Source organism: Salmo trutta, unplaced genomic scaffold (genome assembly GCF_901001165.1).
Source record: "Salmo trutta unplaced genomic scaffold, fSalTru1.1, whole genome shotgun sequence".
NCBI classification, from domain to species: domain Eukaryota; kingdom Metazoa; phylum Chordata; class Actinopteri; order Salmoniformes; family Salmonidae; genus Salmo; species Salmo trutta.
Window position 1 is genome coordinate 2,076,323 of NW_021823154.1, and position 27,992 is coordinate 2,104,314.

Consider the following 27,992-nt stretch of genomic DNA (forward strand, 5'->3'; position numbering starts at 1 on the left):
CTGACGCAGGCCATGCTTTTAAGCATTAGATATAACAGCTGTCTTTAAACTATGCACTCTAAACACATACCTGACAAAACAATAACGACATCCTCAATACTCTGAAGTCTTTAAACTGGAAAAGCATACGGTACCTGAACAAAATGAGTCACTGCGGCAGTCATACAACATCCCAAGATCTAAGGTACGACCGAGGGCAGCCACCACAACACTGTCTGCTGTCCAATCTGACAATCACAGAAAACACATGATAACATGTTGTGATACAGATCATTAAAGGTAATCATTCAGCAGCAGTAATATAACTCACCTTCAGTCAAACCTCTACAGAAATGCTTGGCAGGATTGTTCAGCTCAATGGTAGTGTTCTTGACGTTCTGAGGAACACGTCATCACTTGAAGTTACTCAATAAAGAATACTGGCATTTCAATTCAATAAAATACAGAAAAGTGTTATTAAACTGATAAGAACAGACGGAGATAGTTGAGAGTTGACAGGAAAGTTAAGAGGAAAGTGTATCAAAGTAGTGGTGCTAACTGTTACAACGGGCACAAAAATAGTTTTTAAGTTGAGATGCTGAAATAAATAAATATACAAATTTATCCTAGTTATTAGTTTAATCTGTTAAGGTATCTACCACTACTGTCTGTCCAGAAGGTAAAGTATTGTTAAGGTAGCTACCAGTACTGTCTGCCCAGAAGGTAAAGTATTGTTAAGGTAGCTACCAGTACTGTCTGTCCAGAAGGTAAAGTATTGTTAAGGTAGCTACCAGTACTGTCTGTCCAGAAGGTAAAGTATTGTTAAGGTAGCTACCAGTACTGTCTGTCTAGAAGGTAGAGTATTTTTAAGGTAGTTACCAGTACTGTATGTCTAGAAGGTAGAGTATTTTTAAGGTAACTACCAGTACTGTCTTTCTAGAAGGTAAAGTATTGTTTAGGTAGCTACCAGTACTGTCTGTCCAGAAGGTAAAGTATTGTTAAGGTAGCTACCAGTACTGTCTGTCTAGAAGGTAAAGTATTGTTCAGGTAGCTACCAGTACTGTCTAGAAGGCAAAGTATTGTTTAGGTAGCTACCAGTACTGTCTGTCCAGAAGGTAAAGTATTGTTAAGGTAGCTACCAGTACTGTATTACAGAAGGTAAAGTATTGACACTAAATGGTACCTGCTCAGAGTTGTCAGCAGGAAGCTCCTCTGTATTATGTTGTAGAATCGTGAGCTCTCTCTGGAGTCTAGCTTCCAGCCTGGAGGCAATCTGTTCCTCCTGAGTTTTGGTGTTTTCCTTGATAGACAATTACAGCCAACACTTTAGTATTATATTAAACTAAGACTTACTGAAAGACAGGCAGAAAGGCACATTTAACTAAAAGGAAATAAAATGCACAACTGAAACATCCCACTTTTTAACCCACTGCCTCACTATGTTTAATATACTGTCCAATGTCCTGGTGGAAGAAGAAACTATAGACACACCCACCTCTTCAGTATCTACCACACACTGGTCCAGACTACAGACACACCCACCTAGACACACCCACCTCTTCAGTATCTACCACACACTGGTCCAGACTATAGACACACCCACCTCTTCACTATCTACCACACACTGGTCCAGACTATAGACACACCCACCTCTTCAATATCTACCACACACTGGTCCAGACTATAGACACACCCACCTAGACACACCCACCTCTTCAATATCTACCACACACTGGTCCAAACTATAGACACACCCACCTCTTCAGTATCTACCACACACTGGTCCAGACTATAGACACACCCACCTAGACACACCCACCTCTTCAGTATCTCTCTCATTCTTTATGACATCATGGTTTCTGTGGTCCTGCAAGGCACACACCAGACAAACAGAAACCTGGTCTGTCTTACAGAAGACCTCCAGAGCTCTGTGGTGCAGCTGGCACAGTTTCTGCTCCAGGTTTCCAGTCACCTCCACCAGGGTGTGTCTCTGCAGAGCTGCTACGGTGTAGTGTCGTCTGACATGGCTCTCACAGTAGGAGGCAGTGCAGGTCAGACAGGACTTCACAGCTTTGAGCTGTTTCTCAGTGCAGAAATCACAGGCCACATCTCCAGGTCCAGCGTAGCAGTGCTTGGGAAGAGCAGGGACCTTGAACCCTGCCTGGTGGAGTTTCTCAATCACATTCTCCAAGGCTGAGTTAGTGAGGAGGTCAGGACGTGTTCTGAATCTCTTGCTGCACTGGGGGCAGTCGTAGACTCCTGTCTGGTTCCAGTAGGTCTCAATGCACTGTCTGCAGTAACTGTGTCCACAGGGGATGGAGACTGGCTCTTTGAGAACCTCTGTACACACTGAACATCTGAAGTGGTCCTCTGTCAGTAGACTGGCTGTCAGCTCACTGTACACAATGTGGTAGAGAAATGTGGTTGCTGTTTTAAAGACTATTATACAGGGGCAAACCTACAACATTTACAGGAATGTGGAAGCTGTTTTTCACTTACCTGTCATCTTTTCCAAACTTAATGTGCCTGTCCATAGACCAATCACTCTTCATGGACAGACACGGAGACCCCACCCTCTCCTGATTACCACTGTGGAAAGAACAAGGGGGGTTTTGTTATTGTGTGAATATGCAGAATTTAATAACTATCCATCTTGTATGTTGACTGTTTGTATATTTCCAAATGGACAGAAACATAAAAATGTGTATATTTCTATATGACAGAAACACAAATATTTGGATATTTCTATATGGACTAAAACATAAATATTTGGATATTTCAATATGGACAAAAATATATGGATATTTCTATATGACAGAAACACAAATATCTGGATATTTCATTATGGACAGAAATATAAATATTGTGACATTTCTAAGTGGAAGAAAGATAAATATTTGGATATTTCAATATGGACAAAAACATAAATATTTGGATATTTCAATATGGACAAAAACATAAATATTTGGATATAACTATATGACAAACATAAATATTTGTATATAACTATGACAGAAAAATAAATATCTGGATATTTCAACATGGACAGAAGCAAATGTTTATATTTCTATTTGATTGATCCATAAATAAATTGGTTGTTATTTCTATGTTAGGTTCTTCACTTACCTGCCATCTTTTCCAAACATAATGTGCCTGTCCATAGACCAATCACTCTTCATGGACAAACACGGAGACGCCACCCTCTCCTGATTACCACTGTGGAAAGAACAAGGGGGATATTGTTTATGAATGATAAATGTTGTTCTTTCTTTCATTTTGAACCCCAATTACATGTTCCTCATTGTTTGTAGAACACTAATCTTCTATCAGGTGATTGGCTGTTATTTCTATGTTAGGTTCTTCACTTACCTGCCATCTTTTCCAAACTTAATGTGCCTGTCCATGGACCAATCACTCTTCATGGACAGACACGGAGACCCCACCCTCTCCTGATTACCACTGTGGAAAGAACAAGGGGGGTTTTGTCATTGTGTGAATATGCAGAATTTAATAACTATCCATCTTGTATGTTGACTGTTTGTATATTTCCAAATGGACAGAAACATAAAAATTTGGATATAACTATATGACAGAAACATAAATATTTTTATATTTCTTAATGGACAGAAACATAAATATTTCACTAGAACTATATGAAAGAAACATAAATATTTGGATATAACTATATGAAAGAAACATAAATATTTGGATATTTCTTAATGGACAGAAACATAAATATTTCGCTATAACTATATGAAAGAAACATAAATATTTGGATATAACTATATGACAGAAACATAAATATTTGTATATTTCTTAATGGACAGAAACATAAATATTTCGCTAGAACTATATGAAAGAAACATAAATATTTGGATATAACTATATGACAGAAACATAAATATTTGGATATTTCTAAATGACAGAAACATAAATATTTAGATATTTCTAAGTGGCAGAAACATAAATATCTGGATATTTCATTATGGACAGAAATATAAATATTGTGACATTTCTAAAATGGAAGAAACATAAATATTTGGATATTTCTATATGGACAGAAACATAAGTATTTGGGTATTTCTATATGGACATGAAAAATACATATTTCGATATTTCTATATGAAAACAATAGATAATAATAATTAAGCATTAGATAATAATTAAGCCAAAATCATATTAAACAACATTTGATGTCCAGTCACATTCACTGTGGTTGTCTGAAGCGTGCTGTAGAGTTCACAGCTGGCGATGCCTCATCTGATTGTTGCAAATGATGGGGAATAACCAATGTCAATGAGCGTCATCAACATCTTTCCTTTGCAGTACCTCAAACTGTCATGATTATCAGCTGAGATAAACTTATGAGTTCATTTTACTCCTGGCTCAGAGTTTGTCCGAGCAGTGTCTTAACCTCCTAAAACCTACTCTGAGCTGTCTTAACCTCATCCTAAAACCTACTCTGAGCAGTGTCTTAACCTCCTAAAACCTACTCTGAGCTGTCTTAACCTCATCCTAAAACCTACTCTGAGCAGTGTCTTAACATCCTAAAACCTACTCTGAGCTGTCTTAACCTCATCCTAAAACCTACTCTGAGCAGTGTCTTAACATCCTAAAACCTACGCTGAGCTGGGAGTTTTTGTCTTAAAACAGGGTTTAACAGGATTCCTAGGACCTTTTCTGAGATGCTTTGTGGATATGGCCCTGGACAGATAAACTCACAGGATCTCACCTCTTTAATATTAGGAGAATACCACCACTTTTTAAAGGGACAATCTGCAATTGAAACACATTTCTCCAACAACAACAAAGAGTCACCCCCACCACGTTTTTGGGCAAACAATTTAGGGATGGGGTTGGAGAAATGTGACTACTCTCAAATTCATGGATGGGGCTATGGATGCCAGGACTGGCCATCCATGAGATCAAAATGAAAGTTTTAACCATGTTATGAAGCTATACAGTGTTTGTTGACGGTTCAATTTGTTACGAAAAGAGCACATTTTCACAGTCAAAATAAAGAAGTTGTTTGTTATTCATTCAAATGTATCGGATTGGTCTCATTTAATGTATTTATTAGTAGTCCTGAAAACATTTGATATAAAACCATGTATCCCAAATCATAATATGGACAGTGTTAAGTTTGTTACTATGCTGTACTAGAGCACAGATAAATGACAATATATGTTCTATCAGGACCTTTCCTTTATGTGACTGGACCTTCTCAAATTGTATATGAATACCGCTGCCTTAGACTTTCCCAAATTTTATTGTGTTACAAACTGGAATTAAAAATTATGAAATTGTAAATTTTTTTATCAAGAATCTAAATCAAAATTCTCTTTAATGTCAAAGTGGAATAAAAATGCTAACATTTGTTAAAGATAAATGAAAAATAAAACACCAATATACCTTGATTACATAAGTATTCACCCCCTGACTAAATACAGAAGCAACTTGTCACGTTCTGGCCAGAAAAGGGGATATTTGTTATTGTAGTTTGGTCAGGATGTGGCAAGGGGGTATTTGTTTTATGTGGTTCGGGGTGTGTTAGAGTATGTGTTTATGTAGAGGGGTGTTTGATTAGATTAGTCCGGGGTTTTTGGTTAGGTTCTAAGTTGTGTATTTCTATGTCTGATCTAGGGTGTTGAGTTCTATGTTTAGTTAATTGGGATTGGGGCCTTCAATTGGAGGCAGCTGTTTCTCGTTGCCTCTGATTGAAGGTCCTATAATTAGGGGTGTGTTTGTTATGGGAATTGTGGGAGGTTGATTTTGCATTGCTGTGTGTTAGCATGCATTACTGTTGTCGTCCGTTCGTGGTCTTGTTTTTGTTTAAGTGGTCAATAAAGCAGCGGGCCCAGGAGGAGGAAGGATCCTGGGCCAGGGAGAGAAAGGAGTGGAGGACATATTGGACATGGGAGGAGATAATGGGAGGGGACAAGACCCTGCCATGGAGACAGGTGGAGACAGCAAGGGAGGAACGGCGAAGGTGGAGCGAAGACTGGGACTGTTATATGGGTACACGATTGGCATTTAAGCCTGAGAGGCAGCCCCAAGAACATTTTTTGGGGGGGGCACACGGGTAGGCTGGCTGAGCCAGGATTAAGCCCCAAGCCAACTCCCCGTGCTTATTGGAGGCAGCATGTTACTGGTCAGGCCCCATGCTTTGGAGTGATGCGCACGGCGTCGAGGCCAAGCATTCACAGGCCGGTGTGCGCGGTGCCAGCGCCCCGCATTTGCCAGGGAGAAGCGGGCGTCCAGCCAGTAAGGGTGGTGCCAGTACTGCGCTCGAGACCGCCAGTACGCCTTCACAGCCCAGTGTATCCTGTTCCCGCTCCTCGCACCAGCCCTGAGGTGCGTGTTTCCAGTTTGGTTCCTCCACTACCACCCCACGCATCAGGCCTCCAGTGCATCAGCCCAGTCCAGCTCGTCCTGTCCCTGCTCCTCGTACTAGCCCTGTGGTGCATGTCCTTAGTCTGGCGCGTCCTAAGCCAGCCCTACGCATCAGGCCTTCCGGCAACAGTGCCTCGTCCAGAGTGTCCGGCAACAGTGCCTCGTCCAGAACTTCCGGCAACAGTGCCTCGTCCAGAGTGTCCGGCAACAGTGCCTCGTCCAGAACTTCCGGCAACAGTGCCTCGTCCAGAGTGTCCGGCAACAGTGCCTCGTCCAGAGCTTCTGGCGACAGTGCCCCGTAGAGAGACGGCCCACAGTCTGGAACCAAGAGAGACGGCCCACAGTCCGGAACCGAGTGAGACGGCCCACAGTCCGGAACCGAGTGAGACGGCCCACAGTCCGGAACCGTGTGAGACGGCCCACAGTCCGGAACCGATTGAGACGGCCCACAGTCCGGAACCGAGTGAGACGGCCCACAGTCCGGAACCGAGTGAGACGGCCCACAGTCCGGAACCGATTGAGACGGCCCACAGTCCGGAACCGAGTGAGACGGCCCACAGTCCGGAACCGAGTGAGTCGCCCTGCAGTCCGGAGCTCCCAGAGTCGCCCTACAGTCCAAGGTCTACAGTGACGCGCTTCTGGCCGAGGTATTCAGCAGGGGTGGACTGGTTAGGTGGGGGACTAAGGCCAGAGCCTGAGCCACCTCCACAGTAGGAGGTTTGGGGAGGGGGGATGTAGCACGGGAACCGTCGGAGACGGAAGCCACCCTCCCTTCCCTCCCTTTAGTTTGAGGGGTTTATTTTTGTGTTTATTTTTTTTGTGAGGTGCATCCGGGGTCTGCACCTTTGGGGGGGGGGGGTACTGTCACATAAATTAGATTATATTGATTATTTTTAACTCATTTAAAAATTAAAAATAAATCGAAGCATTTTTCAAATTACAGAATGATAGGTAAGACAACATTCATTTAATAACCTTACCCAAGACGTCTGACATTCTTCAGAGAGCCCAGTATCAGCCTTACTCCTTGGTCTGACACAGTGCAGCCGTTCAGGTCCAAGCCAACCTTTCTCTCTGCAGACTGACTGGTCACATAAGAGACTGCACAGCACTGGTGAGGATCAAGATGTTCTCCACTCAGGTCTAGATGATAGTCCAGTTTGTCCAGGAGAAGCAGACAGGCCTCAGTAGACTGATATTCATACAAGCACTGACACAAAAAGAGAAGATCTATCTCAGACTCAGGAGCACCACCTTCTGCATGATCTTGGTTTGTTTGAGATGGAAGAAATGTGTTCACCACTTCCTTGAAGAACCAATCTGACGTCTTCTTGATCTGTTGAGCTGGAACTAGACTTTTTACCAATCTAATATTCCTCTCATTCAGAAGCCCACACAGGAAAGGAATCATGTGTTTTGTGTGTTTCCATTGTTCAGTCTGGCACTTCTCTAGAACCTCTCTGATTTTGTCTGGATTCTGTAAGAGCCAAAGGGCACCAAAGAAATCCTGCATTGTGTAGTGGAGAAATGCAGAGTAAGTGTCAAATGCTGTTGGTGAAATCTTAACCATAAGTGCCCCCAAGAACGCAAAATGGACACTGCTTTCTTCACAACTCAGTGTTGTCAAGTTCATGTTTTTTTCATTTGTTGCATCAAAAGCAATTTCTGCCAAAGACAATATTTTCTCTCTGTTTTCTTTGAGACACTTGTCGGTATCCTTAAGTCGTTTGGCACTGTGTTTTTGGATGCAGTGACGGAGGATGTTGCAGTACATTCCAGTTATAGTGCATGTCTGTTTAGAAGCCTCTGAGGTAGGGAAATAAATGCAGGTAACCACCATCAGTGCATACATTGGGACATGACACAGACTGAACAACTCTAGGTTGTTTAACACACTGCTCAAGGAGTCAGGCTCAGCACTCAGCATCTGTGTTAAGTAAGCCCTGATGGATTCATCACTGAACCCTTTCACCTCCACTCTGAACCAGTCTACGGGCCAGTATGTCAGGAAGTCTTCAGATTGATCTGGTCTGCATGTGGTCACAATCTTTGCATCAGGGAGGAGTTTCTCCACAAGGTCCTTTACTACCGATAGATAGGAGAGGTCTGTGACTCCATCAAATATGATGACAACGTTTTCAGAGTTATTCTTAATATCCTGTAACACTTCTTCTTTGCTTTCTTTTGGCTCACTGTACATGTTAAAAAGAAGGTCCTCCAGGCTCATGGGTTTTCTGTGTAAAATGTCTCTCACCTCAAAATAAAACATGTAATCTAGTTCCTTGTGATCTTTCTCTGCCCAGAGGTTCAACATTTGATGGGCGACTGTTGTTTTTCCAATTCCAGGTTTTCCAATCAGCAGGATTTTTTTCTCATGTGTTTTTAGCAGGTCGGCCGGGGATGTTTCCTGTTTGGCGATGGGGATGAAGCTCTTTAGCTTTTTAGGCCGAGCTTTCTTGCATCTTTTGCTCTTCATTTTAATTTTAGAGTCAGATGAATGCACATCTGTATCTAACACAAGAGGGGTGTAAGAGAAAGTCCCCTCATTTCTACATCTCTCTGGTAGGAGACAACAACTTTGTTTCCATGCACCTTCTGTGATCTTCTGTGCTTTACATTTCAGCTGTGTCTGATATCTGTGACAGGGTTTTGAACCTAAAATAAGGGTATTAAGGGAAGAGAGAGTAAATGCACAGTGCCAACAAATCAAAGCCAATCTAAAGGACAAGAGAATATCAGGATAGAAAGCTACAAGGATACACTAGTATATCTTCATAGATTGAAGGTGATCTTTTGGGGATAAATGGTCATAAAAAACAAGAAGGACCAAGGGTCACTAAAAACAAAGTTACAATGCCTTTATTATGATGGCATGTTCAACAGAACAATATCTATAAAAACTCTGACACGTTTCAGCATAGCCTTCGTCAGGGAGTACAATGACACAAATCTCTATTGAACATACCATCATAATAAAGGCATTTTTTACTTCATGAAGAGGGCATTGGTCGTCCTTGTTTTGGATGAACAATCTAAAAAAGGTACATTAACCCCCTTCAATGTGCGCTTCAAATAGCTTCCCCAGCACCATGGAACCAAAGGAATAGTGCCAAAAGTACAAACCCTGTTCACTGAACCGCACAGTAAGCTAAATTAACCACACTTAAAATAATATTTGAAAGACACATTTCAACAGGTGTGCTATTTTCAGCCCTGCCAATTGTATATTATATAGTGTATACTAATAGGATACTATACGATCACTTACCAACAAGGTAGTCTGTCATCTCTGGGTCTTCCTCCAAGGGGAAGCAGCTGATCCATTGCTGTAAGTCAGCGTCATCTAAGGTCCTCTTCCTTGTGATGTCTAGAATCATCAGTAACTCGTAGCATGCAGCCTCTCCTTTGGCCGAGACCCAGTCCAGTATTTTTCTGGTTTGGTCAAAACGGTCAACTTCAGCCTGAATTTTACTGACTTCCTCTTCATGAAGAACCTTGCGCTGGAACAGGTTTTCCACAATGAGGGGCAGATTCTGGAGCCTTCCAATGAGACGTCGCCTTCCATTTGTAATGTACTCTAAAGCAGATTGTCTTGTAGAAGCCATGTCTGAGGTTGTTTCTGCAGCATCACTGGTATGTTTCAACACGTAGGATCTCTGGAAGAAGACAGTACATAGTCAGTCAATAGTAGAACAGTCAAGTAATGATTAGGTTTATTTATTTCATTTAAAACTTTTTATCCCATGTAAACAAAACATACACTCAATCAAATGTATTTATAAAGCCCTTATTACATCAGCTGATGTCACAAAGTGCTGTACAAAAACCCCAAACAACAAACAATGCGCTAGTAGGTAACTGCGCTAGTCGTTACTGCGCTAGTAGGTAACTGCGCTAGTCGTTACTGCGCTAAGATCAGCGGATGACAATACAACCTGATATTATATTATTTAGGATATAAAGAAACAAATCAAACTAGTTTGTATACGTCCTATAGACAACTAAATATACTAGTCAGATTTATGGACTGCAGATCCTTTGACAATTCGTCAGACTCAATTTTCCGACCTTTTTATGAAGTCTAGTCTGGACCAGCTAAAATGTAGCAAGTAGGGCCTAGCCGTCATTTAACACGTTATTATGATAGATTGTTTTGAAAACCCTTACCTCGTGTCCCTGAAATCTGTCTCTGCTGCAGTGGCCTCGTGTGTAGCTATACCTATTTTACTTTCACTTATACTTCCGTGTATAAAAACAATATGGGGCGGTTCAGCAAGACGCAACGTTTTGGAACGTTCAGATAGAAATACACGACGTAGAACAAACATCTGACATTTAGAATAAGGAATAACGTCCGCTCTATTCATGGCATTTCTATCGGCAACATTCGACAGCGTTTGGCTCCTGAACGTGGTTTTGTTGTTGTAATCACCAGCAGGAACGCTGTCTCATACTTTCCATGGGTGTATTCAATAGTGCAAATCGTAGCAAAACATTTTGCAACAGAAAATAGCCATTCTCACTGGACAAGTTTAGCTTAGTGCCTCCCTGTTTCGGCCGGTTCGTTTCCGTTTGGTTCCTGATGAATACACCCCAGGGCAACATTCAGTGGCCAAACGTTGTCGAATGTTACAGATATAATTACCAGACATAGAGCCGACCTGATTCATTATTATAAATGTCAGAGAGGCATGTTTGTTCATAACATCTGAACGTTCCAAAACGTTGGGTCCTGTTCAGTGAACATTCCCCAGTTAGTTTAGTCCCGGGCAATGACTATCATTTCATTCATGCATTAATGAATGAAGCCGGTCGGTCGGTCTATTAAAAGCTACAGGAGTTATAATCTAAATGACGTGTTAACTATGATGTGGAACTTGTCTCTGGAGTTTCCAGGCTGCTTGCTGAATGAATGAACTACAGCAGTGAGCAGTCAGTTATTACATTGGAGACTAAGAAAGTATTTTGCGTGAGATATAAGAGGTGTGCCAGAATTAGAGGGTCAAATGCGTCATCTCTGTTATGACAGGTGAGAGTTGGCATCTCTGTTATGACAGGTGAGAGTTGGCATCTCTGTTATGACAGGTGAGAGTTATCATCTCTGTTATGACAGGTGTAGGGCGTGTCTCACCACCAATGGGTGATAGTTATCATCTCTATTATGACAGGGGATAGCTATCATCTCTGTTATGACAGGTGTCGGTAACTGCGCTCATGAGGGTTTTCTATTGTAAAAATCAGTTGCCATTCAACAGTTGTAAATACTGCAGATTGTAGGTCTACCGTTCGTAGTTGTTCGTCCTCTCTCCCGCCTGAGCGGACAGCGGAGACTCGCAGGTTTCATTCTGATGTGGACCAGTGTGGCGTGAGCAGCAATAGTGGAATCGGCAGTTCGCCTTCAAAATAAAAGTCCCCCATTGTAACTGATGCAAACCGATAAATATAGTGAAAAAATGCCACAACTGGACAATATAATGCTAAACAATGTTGGAATGTTGCTGTATAAATTCTAAGACAGTAATATTTGTGTAATTTCAAAATAATTGGTTCTGTTGGTGTGATTAGGCTGATACCCCATTTCCGTTTCCAAGCCATAGGTTAGGCTGGACATATAAGAATGCCCCCAATGCAATTCTGGGGCAGGGACGAGTTGGGGGAACCCTGGTGTGGGCTGTATAAAGGCTATATTCTCTAGAGAAACCCTGGTGTGGGCTGTATAAAGGCTATATTCTCTAGAGAAACCCTGGTGTGGGCTGTATAAAGGCTACATTCTCTAGAGAAACCCAGAGAAACCCTGGTGTGGGCTGTATAAAGGCTATATTCTCTAGAGAAACCCAGAGAAACCCTGGTGTGGGCTGTATAAAGGCTACATTCTCTATTGAAACCCTGGTGTGGGCTGTATAAAGGCTATATTCTCTACTGAAACCCTGGTGTGGGCTGTATAAAGGCTACATTCTCTAGAGAAACCCTGGTGTGGGCTGTATAAAGGCTACATTCTCTATTGAAACCCTGGTGTGGGCTGTATAAAGGCTATATTCTCTAGGGAAACCCTGGTGTGGGCTGTATAAAGGCTATATTCTCTATTGAAACCCTGGTGTGGGCTGTATAAAGGCTATATTCTCTAGAGAAACCCTGGAGTGGGCTGTATAAAGGCTACATTCTCTAGAGAAACCCTGGTGTGGGCTGTATAAAGGCTATATTCTCTATTGAAACCCTGGTGTGGGCTGTATAAAGGCTACATTCTCTATTGAAACCCTGGTGTGGGCTGTATAAAGGCTATATTCTCTAGAGAAACCCTGGTGTGGGCTGTATAAAGGCTACATTCTCTATTGAAACCCTGGTGTGGGCTGTATAAAGGCTACATTCTCTATTGAAACCCTGGTGTGGGCTGTATAAAGGCTACATTCTCTATTGAAACCCTGGTGTGGGCTGTATAAAGACTATATTCTCTAGGGAAACCCTGGTGTGGGCTGTATAAAGGCTACATTCTCTAGAGAAACCCTGGTGTGGGCTGTATAAAGGCTATATTCTCTAGATAAACCCTGGTGTGGGCTGTATAAAGGCTACATTCTCTATTGAAACCCTGGTGTGGGCTGTATAAAGGCTATATTCTCTAGAGAAAAGACAAACTAAAGTGAACATGAAACTACTAAAGTAACATTATATGGACCAGCCAACCAAATACACTAGACCCCATTATACACTACTATATGGACCAGCCAACCAAATACACTAGACCACATTATACACTACTATATGGACCATTATACACTACTATATGGACCAGTCAACCAAATACACTAGACCACATTATACACTACTATATGGACCAGCCAACCAAATACACTAGACCACATTATACACTACTATATGGACCATTATACACTACTATATGGACCAGCCAACCAAATACACTAGACCACATTATACACTACTATATGGACCAGCTAACCAAATACACTAGACCACATTATACACTACTATATGGACCAGCTAACCAAATACACTAGACCACATTATACACTACTATATGGACCAGCCAACCAAATACACTAGACCACATTATACACTACTATATGGACCAGCCAACCAAATACACTAGACCACATTATACACTACTATATGGACCAGCCAACCAAATACACTAGACCCCATTATACACTACTATATGGACCAGCCAACCAAATACACTAGACCACATTATACACTACTATATGGACCAGCCAACCAAATACACTAGACCACATTATACACTACTATATGGACCAGCCAACCAAATACACTAGACCACATTATACACTACTATATGGACCAGCCAACCAAATACACTAGACCACATTATACACTACTATATGGACCATTATACACTACTATATGGGCCATTATAAACTACTATATGGACCAGCCAACCAAATACACTAGACCACATTATACACTACTATATGGACCATTATACACTACTATATGGACCAGCCAACCAAATACACTAGACCACATTATACAGTACTATATGGGCCAGCCAACCAAATACACTAGACCACATTATACACTACTATATGGGCCAGCCAACCAAATACACAGACCACATTATACAGTACTATATGAGCCAGCCAACCAAATACACTAGACCACATTATAAACTACAATATGGGCCATTATACACTACTATATGGACCAGCCAACCAAATACACTAGACCACATTATACACTACTATATGGGCCATTATACACTACTATATGGACCAGCCAACCAAATAACCTAGACCACATTATACACTACTATATGGGCCATTATACACTACTATATGGGCCATTATAAACTACTATATGGACCAGCCAACCAAATACACTAGACCACATTATACACTACTATATGGACCATTATACACTACTATATGGACCAGCCAACCAAATACACTAGACCACATTATACACTACTATATGGACCAGCCAACCAAATACACTAGACCCCATTATACACTACTATATGGACCAGCCAACCAAATACACTAGACCACATTATACACTACTATATGGAACAGCCAACCAAATACACTAGACCACATTATACACTACTATATGGACCAGTCATCCAAATATACTAGACCACATTATACACTACTATATGGACCAGCCAACCAAATACACTAGACCACATTATACACTACTATATGGACCATTATACACTACTATATGGGCCATTATAAACTACTATATGGACCAGCCAACCAAATACACTAGACCACATTATACACTACTATATGGACCATTATACACTACTATATGGACCAGCCAACCAAATACACTAGACCACATTATACAGTACTATATGGGCCAGCCAACCAAATACACTAGACCACATTATACACTACTATATGGACCAGCCAACCAAATACACTAGACCACATTATACACTACTATATGGACCATTATACACTACTATATGGACCAGTCAACCAAATACACTAGACCACATTATACACTACTATATGGACCAGCCAACCAAATACACTAGACCACATTATACACTACTATATGGACCATTATACACTACTATATGGACCAGCCAACCAAATACACTAGACCACATTATACACTACTATATGGACCAGCCAACCAAATACACTAGACCACATTATACACTACTATATGGACCAGCCAACCAAATACACTAGACCCCATTATACACTACTATATGGACCAGCCAACCAAATACACTAGACCACATTATACACTACTATATGGACCAGCTAACCAAATACACTAGACCACATTATACACTACTATATGGACCATTATACACTACTATATGGACCAGCCAACCAAATACACTAGACCACATTATACACTACTATATGGACCAGCTAACCAAATACACTAGACCACATAATACACTACTATATGGACCAGCTAACCAAATACACTAGACCACATTATACACTACTATATGGACCAGCCAACCAAATACACTAGACCACATTATACACTACTATATGGACCAGCCAACCAAATACACTAGACCACATTATACACTACTATATGGACCAGCCAACCAAATACACTAGACCCCATTATACACTACTATATGGACCAGCCAACCAAATACACTAGACCACATTATACACTACTATATGGACCAGCCAACCAAATACACTAGACCACATTATACACTACTATATGGACCAGCCAACCAAATACACTAGACCACATTATACACTACTATATGGACCAGCCAACCAAATACACTAGACCACATTATACACTACTATATGGACCATTATACACTACTATATGGGCCATTATAAACTACTATATGGACCAGCCAACCAAATACACTAGACCACATTATACACTACTATATGGACCATTATACACTACTATATGGACCAGCCAACCAAATACACTAGACCACATTATACAGTACTATATGGGCCAGCCAACCAAATACACTAGACCACATTATACACTACTATATGGGCCAGCCAACCAAATACACAGACCACATTATACAGTACTATATGAGCCAGCCAACCAAATACACTAGACCACATTATAAACTACAATATGGGCCATTATACACTACTATATGGACCAGCCAACCAAATACACTAGACCACATTATACACTACTATATGGGCCATTATACACTACTATATGGACCAGCCAACCAAATAACCTAGACCACATTATACACTACTATATGGGCCATTATACACTACTATATGGGCCATTATAAACTACTATATGGACCAGCCAACCAAATACACTAGACCACATTATACACTACTATATGGACCATTATACACTACTATATGGACCAGCCAACCAAATACACTAGACCACATTATACACTACTATATGGACCAGCCAACCAAATACACTAGACCCCATTATACACTACTATATGGACCAGCCAACCAAATACACTAGACCACATTATACACTACTATATGGAACAGCCAACCAAATACACTAGACCACATTATACACTACTATATGGACCAGTCATCCAAATATACTAGACCACATTATACACTACTATATGGACCAGCCAACCAAATACACTAGACCACATTATACACTACTATATGGACCATTATACACTACTATATGGGCCATTATAAACTACTATATGGACCAGCCAACCAAATACACTAGACCACATTATACACTACTATATGGACCATTATACACTACTATATGGACCAGCCAACCAAATACACTAGACCACATTATACAGTACTATATGGGCCAGCCAACCAAATACACTAGACCACATTATACACTACTATATGGGCCAGCCAACCAAATACACAGACCACATTATACAGTACTACATGGGCCAGCCAACCAAATACACTAGACCACATTATAAACTACAATATGGGCCATTATACACTACTATATGGACCAGCCAACCAAATACACTAGACCACATTATACACTACTATATGGGCCATTATACACTACTATATGGACCAGCCAACCAAATACACTAGACCACATTATACACTACTATATGGGCCATTATACACTACTATATGGACCAGCCAACCAAATACACTAGACCCCATTATAAACTTCTGATCAAAATGTTGACAAGTTGGAGGGCTCTCAATTCTCGGACCATGTGTAGTCTAGCCCACCCAAAATGTATTAGGAAACCTTAAATTGCAATGTTCTTATTATGATCGATTGTTAGAAAAGTCTTACCTTGCGTCTCTGAAATCTCTAATGTCGTGTGTACATTGTACTTTCACCTTTAGGCTACTTCCGTCTATAAAAACTTTGTGGTGCGTTCAGCAAGACGCAACGTTTTGGAACGTTCAGATAGAGACGCTATGTAGAACAGACAAGCCTCTCTCTGACGTGAATAAATAATAAGGAATCACGTCGGGTCTATTCATGGCATTTCTATCGGGAACGTTCAACAACATTTGGATACTGAACGTGGCATTGTTGTAGTAATCGTTGTAGTAATCAATAATTGGTTTATTAATCATTGTTGTAGTAACTTATCAGGTGTGCTAAAACGGTACATGCAGGGTGTATTCATTAGAGAACGCCGTAGCGAAACGTTGGACAAGTTTAGCCGGACAAGTTTAGCTTAGTGCCTCCCTGTTTCGGCCAGTGTGTTTCTGTTTGGTTCCTGATGAATACACCCCAGGGCAGCGTTCAGAGAGGTTCTATCAACATAGCGTAGGTCTATATCTATCTGGACGTTCCCAAAAGTTGGGTCCTGCTCAGTGAACGTGCCCCATTTATATAGAATATGTAATGCATGTCAGACATGGTTTATAGTCCTATATAGACTACACTATCAAGAGACATGGTTTATAGTTCTATATAGACTACACTATCAAGAGACATGGTTTATAGTCCTATATAGACTACACTATCAAGATACATGGTTATTACTACACTATTAGTACAGTTAATAAATGACACTAAGTAAAGCAATATAATATTTCATATTGATTCATCAACATACCTGAGATTGGGGAGAGACGAGAACCCATGCTGGACTAAGATCCCACAGGAGAGTTGTAGTAAACTAAACCAGGTTGTCACCAGGACAGGAGAGTTGTAGTAAACTAAACCAGGTTGTCATGGGGACAGGAGAGTTGTAGTAAACTAAACCAGGTTGTCACCAGGACAGGAGAGTTGTATTAAACTAAACCAGGTTGTCACCAGGACAGGAGAATTGTAGTAAACTAAACCAGGTTGTCACCAGGACAGGAGAGTTATAAACTAAACCAGGTTGTCACCGGGACAGGACAGTTATAGTAAACTAAACCAGGTTGTCATGGGGACAGGAGAGTTATAGTAAACTAAACCAGGTTGTCACTAGGACAGGAGAGTTGTATTAAACTAAACCAGGTTGTCACCAGGACAGGAGAGTTGTAGTAAACTAAACCAGGTTGTCACCAGGACAGGAGAGTTGTAGTAAACTAAACCAGGTTGTCACCAGGACAGGAGAGTTGTAGTAAACTAAACCAGGTTGTCACCAGGACAGGAGAGTTGTAGTGAACTAAACCAGGTTGTCACCAGTACAGGAGAGTTGTAGTAAACTAAACCAGGTTGTCATGGGGACAGGAGAGTTGTAGTAAACTAAACCAGGTTGTGACCGGGACAGGAGAGTTATAGTAAACTAAACCAGGTTGTCACCAGGACAGGAGAGTTGTAGTAAACTAAACCAGGTTGTCAGCAGGACAGGAGAGTTGTAGTAAACTAAACCAGGTTGTCATGGGGATAGAAGAGTTATAGTAAACTAAACCAGGTTGTCACCGGGACAGGAGAGTTGTAGTAAACTAAACCAGGTTGTTATGGGGACAGGAGAGTTGTAGTAAACTAAACCAGGTTGCTATGGGGACAGGAGAGTTGTAGTAAACTAAACCAGGTTGTTAACGGGACAGGAGAGTTGTAGTAAACTAAACCAGGTTGTTATGGGGACAGGAGAGTTGTAGTAAACTAAACCAGGTTGTCACCTGGACAGGAGAGTTGTAGTAACCTAAACCAGGTTGTCATCAGGACAGGAGAGTTGTAGTAAACTAAACCAGGTTGTCACCGGGACAGGAGAGTTGTAGTAAACTAAACCAGGTTGTCACCGGGACAGGAGAGTTGTATTAAACTAAACCAGGTTGTCACCGGGACAGGAGAGTTGTAGTAAACTAAACCAGGTTGTCACCAGGACAGGAGAGTTGTAGTAAACTAAACCAGGTTGTCACCGGGACAGGAGAGTGTAGTAAACTAAACCGGGTTGTCACCAGGACAGGAGAGTTATAGTAAACTAAACCAGGTTGTCACCAGGACAGGAGAGTTATAAACTAAACCAGGTTGTCACCAGGACAGTAGAGTTGTAGTAAACTAAACCAGGTTGTTATGGGGACAGGAGAGTTGTAGTAAACTAAACCAGGTTGTCACCAGGACAGAAGAGTTGTAGTAAACTAAACCAGGTTGGTATGGGGACAGGAGAGTTGTAGTAAACTAAACCAGGTTGTTATGGGGACAGGAGAGTTGTAGTAAACTAAACCAGGTTGTCACCGGGACAGGAGAGTTGTAGTAAACTAAACCAGGTTGTTATGGGGACAGAAGAGATGTAGTAAACTAAACCAGGTTGTCACCAGGACAGGAGAGTTATAAACTAAACCCGGTTGTCACCGGGACAGGAGAGTTATAGTAAACTAAACCAGGTTGTCATAGGGACAGGAGAGTTATAGTAAACTAAACCAGGTTGTCACCAGGACAGGAGAGTTGTATTAAACTAAACCAGGTTGTCACCAGGACAGGAGAGTTGTATTAAACTAAACCAGGTTGTCACCAGGACAGGAGAGTTGTAGTAAACTAAACCAGGTTGTCACCAGGACAGGAGAGTTGTAGTAAACTAAACCAGGTTGTCACCAGGACAGGAGAGTTGTAGTGAACTAAACCAGGTTGTCACCAGTACAGGAGAGTTGTAGTAAACTAAACCAGGTTGTCACCAGGACAGGAGAGTTGTAGTAAACTAAACCAGGTTGTCATGGGGACAGGAGAGTTGTAGTAAACTAAACCAGGTTGTTATGGGGACAGGAGAGTTATAGTAAACTAAACCAGGTTGTCACCAGGACAGGAGAGTTGTAGTAATTTAAACCAGGTTGTCACCGAGACAGGAGAGTTGTAGTAAACTAAACCAGGTTGTCACCAGGACAGGATAGTTGTAGTAAACTAAACCAGGTTGTCAGTGGTACTAAAGTGAGGAGTCACAATCCATGAAACCTGAGTGGCTACAACATCGTTTCTTTCAACTCGGTAAAAAAAAATACATGGGAGTCGTTTAAATTGTTAAACTCTTGTGCTTATTTTAGCAGGTTCGCTCGTTGATAGTAGTCCTGTATTGTAGGATAGTGTATGTCCAGTTCCTGTTTTCTAGGGTTGATCACCGTCTGATGAGGAAAGGGTCAGGATCGTAACATAAAATCTATTTATTTGTAAACATACTAAACAAGCGTTATGAGACTTGAAACACAATTTCAAGTATCGAATAGGTTGAATATGTCATAAAACTGCCATTTATCGGTTAACAAGATAGAACTTCTAAGTTCCAAGAAATGGAACGTTCCAAAAGGAGATTCCGTCGACGTCATTGACCTAAGATGGTGCATCCTGGTAAATGGGCGGGTCCAGCTATCCCGAGATCGGCCTGCCAGAGGGAGATGTCTTCAACAAACAACTTTTACATCGGCATGAAAAGATACACACTTGGGGTGGGATGGCTTTCATACCAGCAATAACTTGAAACAGATGATTTAGGATTTACTAGTAATGATTTCAACCTTTAGAGAAAACACAGTTGTCACGACTCCCGCCGAAGTCGGCTCCTCTCCTTGTTCGGGTCGACGTCACCGGTCTTCTAGCCATCGCCGCTCCACCTTTCATTTTCCATTTGTTTTGTCTTGTTTTTACGCACACCTGTTTTACATCCCCTCATCAGTCTACGTGTATATTATCCTCTGTTCCCCCCCATGTCTGTGTGTGTAATTGTTCGTCACGTGTCATGTGTGACGCTTCATACTGGTTTTTCGCCGGGTCTTGTTTGGAACCCGTGGTATTGTATGCTGTACATTATTTGTGTGACGAGTGCGCTGTTCGCTTTTGCCTTTGGCGGGAGTGTCGTTACACAGTTGCGTCCCAACTGTTTTCCTTCTGCCAAATAAAGTGTGCCTGTTCACTCACCTCTGCTCTCCTGCACCTGACTTCAGTTAACCAGTTGCGCACACTGTTGACAACATTGACAAACACCAATCATGTGCCTCATGGTACATTAAAAACACAAAAACGAAATATTCATAAATGATTTACACGGTCAAAAAATGTAAACATTAGGGAGGTTTTTCTGTTGATATCAGAAAAGAAAGCCTTAACTTTTTTGTTTGAGTTTTATTTGGATAGAGACAAGTACCAACACATTAAACAATCTTCAGATGCTCTATAGTGTTTCCAGCCTAAACTCATTTCCAACACCTGTCCCTAGATGGTTGTTACGGAAACAAAAGGAAAGAAATACATCATCAACTGATAATCACATCAAACTTTATTAGTCACATGAGTACAACAGGTGTAGAACCTTACAGTGAAATGCTGAATACAACAGGTGTAGAACCTTACAGTGAAATGCTGAATACAACAGGTGTAGAACCTTACAATGAAATGCTGAATACAACAGGTGTAGAACCTTACAGTGAAATGCTGAATACAACAGGTGTAGAACCTTACAGTGAAATGATGAATACAACAGGTGTAGAACCTTGCAGTGAAATGATGAATACAACAGGTGCAGTAGACCTCACAGTGAAATGCTGAATACAACAGGTGTAGAACCTTACAGTGAAATGCTGAATACAACAGGTGTAGAACCTTACAGTGAAATTCTGAATACAACAGGTGTAGAACCTTACAGTGAAATGATGAATACAACAGGTGTAGAACCTTACAGTGAAATGCTGAATACAACAGGTGTAGAACCTTACAGTGAAATGATGAATACAACAGGTGTAGAACCTTACAGTGAAATGCTGAATACAACAGGTGTAGAACCTTACAGTGAAATGATGAATACAACAGGTGTAGAACCTTACAGTGAAATGCTGAATACAACAGGTGTAGAACCTTACAGTGAAATGCTGAATACAACAGGTGTAGTAGACCTTACAGTGAAATGCTGAATACAACAGGTGTAGAACCTTACAGTGAAATGATGAATACAACAGGTGTAGAACCTTACAGTGAAATGATGAATACAACAGGTGTAGTAGACCTTACAGTGAAATGATGAATACAACAGGTGTAGTAGACCTTACAGTGAAATGCTGAATACAACAGGTGTAGTAGACCTTACAGTGAAATGCTGAATACAACAGGTGTAGAACCTTACAGTGAAATGCTGAATACAACAGGTGTAGAACCTTGCAGTGAAATGATGAATACAACAGGTGTAGAACCTTGCAGTGAAATGATGAATACAACAGGTGTAGAACCTTACAGTGAAATGCTGAATACAACAGGTGTAGAACCTTACAGTGAAATGATGAATACAACAGGTGTAGAACCTTACAGTGAAATGCTGAATACAACAGGTGTAGAACCTCACAGTGAAATGATGAATACAACAGGTGTAGAACCTCACAGTGAAATGATGAATACAACAGGTGTAGAACCTTACAGTGAAATGCTGAATACAACAGGTGTAGAACCTTACAGTGAAATGCTGAGTACAACAGGTGTAGAACCTCACAGTGAAATGATGAATACAACAGGTGTAGAACCTTACAGTGAAATGATGAATACAACAGGTGTAGAACCTTACAGTGAAATGCTGAATACAACAGGTGTAGAACCTTACAGTGAAATGCTGAATACAACAGGTGTAGAACCTTACAGTGAAATGCTGAATACAACAGGTGTAGAACCTTACAGTGAAATGCTGAATACAACAGGTGTAGAACCTTACAGTGAAATGATGAATACAACAGTTGTAGAACCTTACAGTGAAATGCTGAATACAACAGGTGTAGAACCTCACAGTGAAATGATGAATACAACAGGTGTAGAACCTTACAGTGAAATGATGAATACAACAGGTGTAGAACCTCACAGTGAAATGCTGAATACAACAGGTGTAGAACCTTACAGTGAAATGATGAATACAACAGGTGTAGAACCTTGCAGTGAAATGCTGAATACAACAGGTGTAGAACCTTACAGTGAAATGCTGAATACAACAGGTGTAGAACCTTACAGTGAAATGCTGAATACAACAGGTGTAGAACCTTACAGTGAAATGATGAATACAACAGGTGTAGAACCTTACAGTGAAATTCTTACTTACAAGCCCTTAACCAACAATGCAGTTTTAAGAAAATACCCCAATAAAAGTAAGAGATAAGAATAACAAATGATTAAAGAACAGCAGTAAATAACAACAGCGAGGCTAAATACAGGGGTTACTGGTTCAGAGTCAATGTGCGGGGGAACCGGTTAGTTGAGGTAATTGAGGTAATATGAACATGTAGCTAGAGTTAGTTATTAAAGTGACATTATCATTACATTATAGTTACATTATCACTTCGATATCATTACCGCTGCATTATCATTAAAGTATCATTACATTATCACAATGATATGCACAAAACAAATGTCATAGGCTACAGTTAGATCAAATGGAATACATTTTTACCTCCAATATTTACAACAAATGGAGGTACAAGGATCTTAAAGAGATGCTCCGGTACTTTAGCCACTAAGAACATATTTTACATTTTTTATCTCACACTTTGGGCTGGATGTATTTATACATGATTGGACTGTTCCAGCTGTAACAACCAGTTCGGTTGATAACACAGTAGTTTATACATGATTGGACTGTTCCAGCTGTAACAAACAGTTTTTTGTTTGTGTTTTGTATTAAAATGTTCCATCAGTTTATGTTCCACATTATACTGTCATTATACAACATTATCTTCACCAGATGTCAAACCTCTTGTCTGTCAGAAGGGTCTTCTGTCCTGGATTCAGCCTTCTCTTCCTGGACAAAGACCTGATGTTGTTTCACCAGATCTCAAACCTCTTGTCTGTCAGGAAGGGTCTTCTGTCCTGGATTCAGCCTTCTCTTCCTGGACTAAGACCTGATGTTGTTTCACCAGATGTCAAACCTCTTGTCTGTCAGGAAGGGTCTTCAGTCCTGGATTCAGCCTTCTCTTCCTGGACTAAGACCTGATGTTGTTTCACCAGATCTCAAACCTCTTGTCTGTCAGGAAGGGTCTTCTGTCCTGGATTCAGCCTTCTCTTCCTGGACAAAGACCTGATGTTGTTTCACCAGATGTCAAACCTCTTGTCTGTCAGGAAGGGTCTTCTGTCCTGGATTCAGCCTTCTCTTCCTGGACTAAAACCTGATGTTGTTTCACCAGATGTCAAACCTCTTGTCTGTCAGGAAGGGTCTTCTGTCCTGGATTCAGCCTTCTCTTCCTGGACTAAGACCTGATGTTGTTTCACCAGATCTCAAACCTCTTGTCTGTCAGGAAGGGTCTTCTGTCCTGGATTCTGTTGTTGAAGAGTCTATAGAACATGATAATTATGAATCATTATTACATCATTAGACAACACATCTCTATCCGCCAACTGTTGCCCCCAGCAACAGACACACCCATATGATCTCACACTCACACACACATGCTCTGATCACCGTCACACACACCCTTACCGTACGGTGTGTATTGAAGTGTTGGTAGAGACCAGTTGGAGTATTCTGTCAGTCAGAGCATCAGTGATGTCATTGTGACTCAGGCTACGACAGAGAGAGAGGCAGAGAGAACAAGTGATCAGACATTTGTCATACACACACACACACACACACACACACACACACACACACACACACACACACACACACACACACACACACACACTGAAAGCCACTCACTCCAGGACTTGTACTTTATGCAGGTGTGTAATCAGGGGCTGTAGGTGGTGGTCTGTGAGTTGACAGTGGCTGAGGTCCAGTTCTGACAGACCCTCTGAGTGTTCCAGAACCAGGGCCAAAGATCCACAGGCCTTCTGGTCCAGCCTGGTCTCACTGAGGTCCAGCTCCCCATCCAGGGCTCTGCACAGGGACTCTGTGTGCCTCAGCAGCCCCTCTTCAATCCCCTCACACACAAGGTCCAGCAGCTGAAGTAGCAGAGCTTTGCTGGGGCTGAGAGGACCAGAAGCAGAGACAACATTATGACACAGAGTAGGTCTAACTCCTACTGATAAACTAGTTGGTCAAATGTTTGTCTTTGTGTGTCTAACCTCAGCTTGACAATATGCAGGATGGGAAGCAGCTCCCTCAGTGCTCTGTCCTCCACCTCACAGTCTCTTAGGATGAGCTGGACCTGGTTCTGGACCAGCTGAGTGCTGTGTTGGTTCTGCTTCAGAACAGAGTTGATGTCCCTGCAGTGGTCAGTGGTCAGACACAGAGCCTCCCCCTGGTCCTGAGCTGACAGGTCCACAGAGGAGGAGCAGGAGAAGTCCAGCCTGTAGTGCAGAGACCTGAGCAGCCATACTGCTGTTGGTGGTGGTGGTGCCCCCTGCTGGACCTGAGAGGCAGCACAGCACTGGAGGAAACTCAGCAGTAACCTCCTGTCAACACTACAGAGAGAGAGAGACAGAGAGAGAGACAGAGACAGAAAGAGAAACAGAGACAGAGATTTGAGCGAGAGAGAGAAAGAGAGAGCGCCAGACAGAGAGGGGAGAGCGCGAGAAAGAGAGACATAGAGAGAGAGCGAGAGAGAGAGAGGATAGAAAGACAGACTTATTTTCACAGCATCACACATTAAAACACTGATAAACACACTACAACTCTGTTTATCAGGTCAACCCCCAGGCGTTCCCCTTCAATTCCACCCCTAGCTGATGTTAAGGATATTGCATTACAGGGACGTCACCAGCGTTTCATTAACATTCAGGCTCTAAATTAATGAAATCATTTTCTGCAATTCTCCATTATTTTACAGAACTGGAGACATTACAATAATGATATATTATATAATTATATAATATTATATGATATTTTTTTAATCCCACAAAAATCCCAAGATGCTCTGACATTGACATCAGAACAATAAAACGAATGACCCGTGTCATAATTGCAACCAATAGCGTCGGCCAACGAAAGTAGTGGATACACAGATTGTAGGCCAACAATATAAGGAGGAAATTAGAGTCAACCACTGAAGAGTGGCAAATAGTTTTGCCATTCCAACTATCTAAATAGAGCTGTTCATTAACAGCCATACTGACAGCCACAACTCAATCAGCTGTTCATTAACAGCCATACTGACAGCCACAACTCAACAATCAGCTGTTCATTAACAGCCATACTGACAGCCACAACTCAACAATCAGCTGTTCATTAACAGCCATACTGACAGCCACAACTCAACAATCAGCTGTTCATTAACAGCCATACTGACAGCCACAACTCAATCAGCTGTTCATTAACAGCCATACTGACAGCCACAACTCAATCAGCTGTTCATTAACAGTGTCATGACGTTGCCCTCTGCGTTTTCTATGCACCATCCCCCGACCTCTATACTTCTGACACAAGACTGTGTGAAGGTGGTCGTAAATTCCAAAGGGAATGTCCTGCCTCACAGGCCACAGTTTTGAGACAGATGGGGTTTCGTATAGAGAACAGTATTTTTCGTATAGAGAGCAGTATTTTTACGGCCGGATAAAAAACGTACCCGATTTAATCTGGTTACTACTCCTGCCCAGTAACTAGAATATGTCACCCACCTCTTCACTATCTACCACACACTGGTCCAGACTATAGACACACCCACCTCTTCACTATCTACCACACACTGGTCCAGACTATAGACACACCCACCTCTTCAGTATCCAACACACACTAGTCCAGACTATAGACACACCCACCTCTTCACTATCTACCACACACTGGTCCAGACTATAGACACACCCACCTCTTCAGTATCCAACACACACTGGTCCAGACTATAGACACACCCACCTCTTCAGTATCTCTCTCATTCTTTATGACATCATGGTTTCTGTGGTCCTGCAAGGCACACACCAGACAAACAGAAACCTGGTCTGTCTTACAGAAGACCTCCAGAGCTCTGTGGTGCAGCTGGCACAGTTTCTGCTCCAGGTTTCCAGTCACCTCCACCAGGGTGTGTCTCTGCAGAGCTGCTACGGTGTAGTGATGTCTGACATGGCTCTCACAGTACGAGGCAGTGCAGGTCAGACAGGACCTCACAGCTTTGAGCTGTTTCTCAGTGCAGAGATCACAGGCCACATCTCCAGGTCCAGCGTAGCAGTGCTTGGGAAGAGCAGGGACCTTGAACCCTGCCTGGTGGAGTTTCTCAATCACCTTCTCCAAGGCTGAGTTAGTGAGGAGGTCAGGACGTGTTCTGAATCTCTTTCTGCACTGGGGGCAGTCATACTCTCCAGTCTGGATCCAGTGGGTCTCAATGCACTGTCTGCAGTAACTGTGTCCACAGGAGATGGAGACTGGCTCTTTGAGAACCTCTGTACACACTGAACATCTGAAGTGGTCCTCTGTCAGTAGACTGGCTGTCAGCTCACTGTACACAATGTGGTAGAGAAATGTGGAAGTTGTTTTAACGACTGACTATACATGGGCTAACCTACAAGATTTACAGGAATGTGGAAGCTGTTTTAAAGACTATTATAGAGGGGCTAACCTACTAGATTTACAGGAATGTGGAAGCTGTTTTAAAGACTATTATAGAGGGGCTAACCTACTAGATTTACAGGAATGTGGAAGCTGTTTTAAAGACTATTATAGAGGGGCTAACCTACTAGATTTACAGGAATGTGGAAGCTGTTTTTCACTTACCTGGCATCTTTTCCAAGCCTGTCCATGGACCAATCACTCTTCATGGACAGACACGGTGACCACACCCTCTGCCGTTTACCACAGTGGAAAGATCAAGGAGGGTTGTGTCATTGTGTGAATATGCAAGATTTAATATCTATCCATCTTTCATGTCGAATGTTTGGATATTTCTAAATGGACAGAAACATAAATATTTGGATATTTCTAAATGGACAGAAAT

General features: G+C 41.7%; 4 protein-coding genes across 24 annotated transcripts in view; 1 reads left to right on the forward strand and 3 right to left on the reverse strand.

The window, feature by feature from the left end:
* Positions 1-10,772, reverse strand: part of LOC115189398 (uncharacterized) — a 77,823-nt gene extending 67,051 nt beyond the window's left edge. For 3 of the 14 annotated variants that reach the window (XM_029747993.1, XM_029747987.1, XM_029747988.1), the window contains exons 1-3: positions 10,540-10,767; positions 9,641-10,028; positions 7,353-9,027 (exon numbers count right to left, since the gene is read on the reverse strand). In XM_029747993.1, the coding sequence (XP_029603853.1) occupies positions 7,353-9,027; positions 9,641-9,977 (2,012 nt within the window). In that variant the 5' untranslated portion in view covers positions 9,978-10,028; positions 10,540-10,767. Of the gene's footprint in view, positions 1-7,352; positions 9,028-9,640; positions 10,029-10,539 lie in introns of all 14 variants that reach the window. The other 11 variants (XM_029747995.1, XM_029747985.1, XM_029747983.1 and 8 more) reach the window with 7 other exon arrangements.
* LOC115189393 (uncharacterized) overlaps positions 1-27,992 on the forward strand; it is a 415,115-nt gene that overhangs the window by 222,657 nt on the left and 164,466 nt on the right. The window lies entirely within an intron of this gene.
* LOC115189435 (E3 ubiquitin/ISG15 ligase TRIM25-like) lies at positions 1,591-27,863 on the reverse strand. The gene is made up of 5 exons (XM_029748064.1): positions 27,773-27,863; positions 26,921-27,497; positions 26,815-26,873; positions 26,686-26,781; positions 1,591-1,784 (listed from the first exon to the last, which is right to left on the reverse strand). Exons 1-3 carry the CDS (start codon positions 27,814-27,816, stop codon positions 26,838-26,840), a joined length of 657 nt encoding a protein of 218 aa, XP_029603924.1. The 5' UTR covers positions 27,817-27,863; the 3' UTR covers positions 1,591-1,784; positions 26,686-26,781; positions 26,815-26,837.
* Positions 23,678-27,992, reverse strand: part of LOC115189397 (uncharacterized) — a 337,609-nt gene continuing 333,294 nt past the window's right edge. Inside the window, exons 31-32 of the mRNA XM_029747982.1 lie at positions 24,608-24,691; positions 23,678-24,462 (exon numbers count right to left, since the gene is read on the reverse strand). Coding sequence (XP_029603842.1) covers positions 24,396-24,462; positions 24,608-24,691 — 151 coding nt within the window. The 3' untranslated portion in view covers positions 23,678-24,395. The remainder of the gene's footprint in view (positions 24,463-24,607; positions 24,692-27,992) is intronic.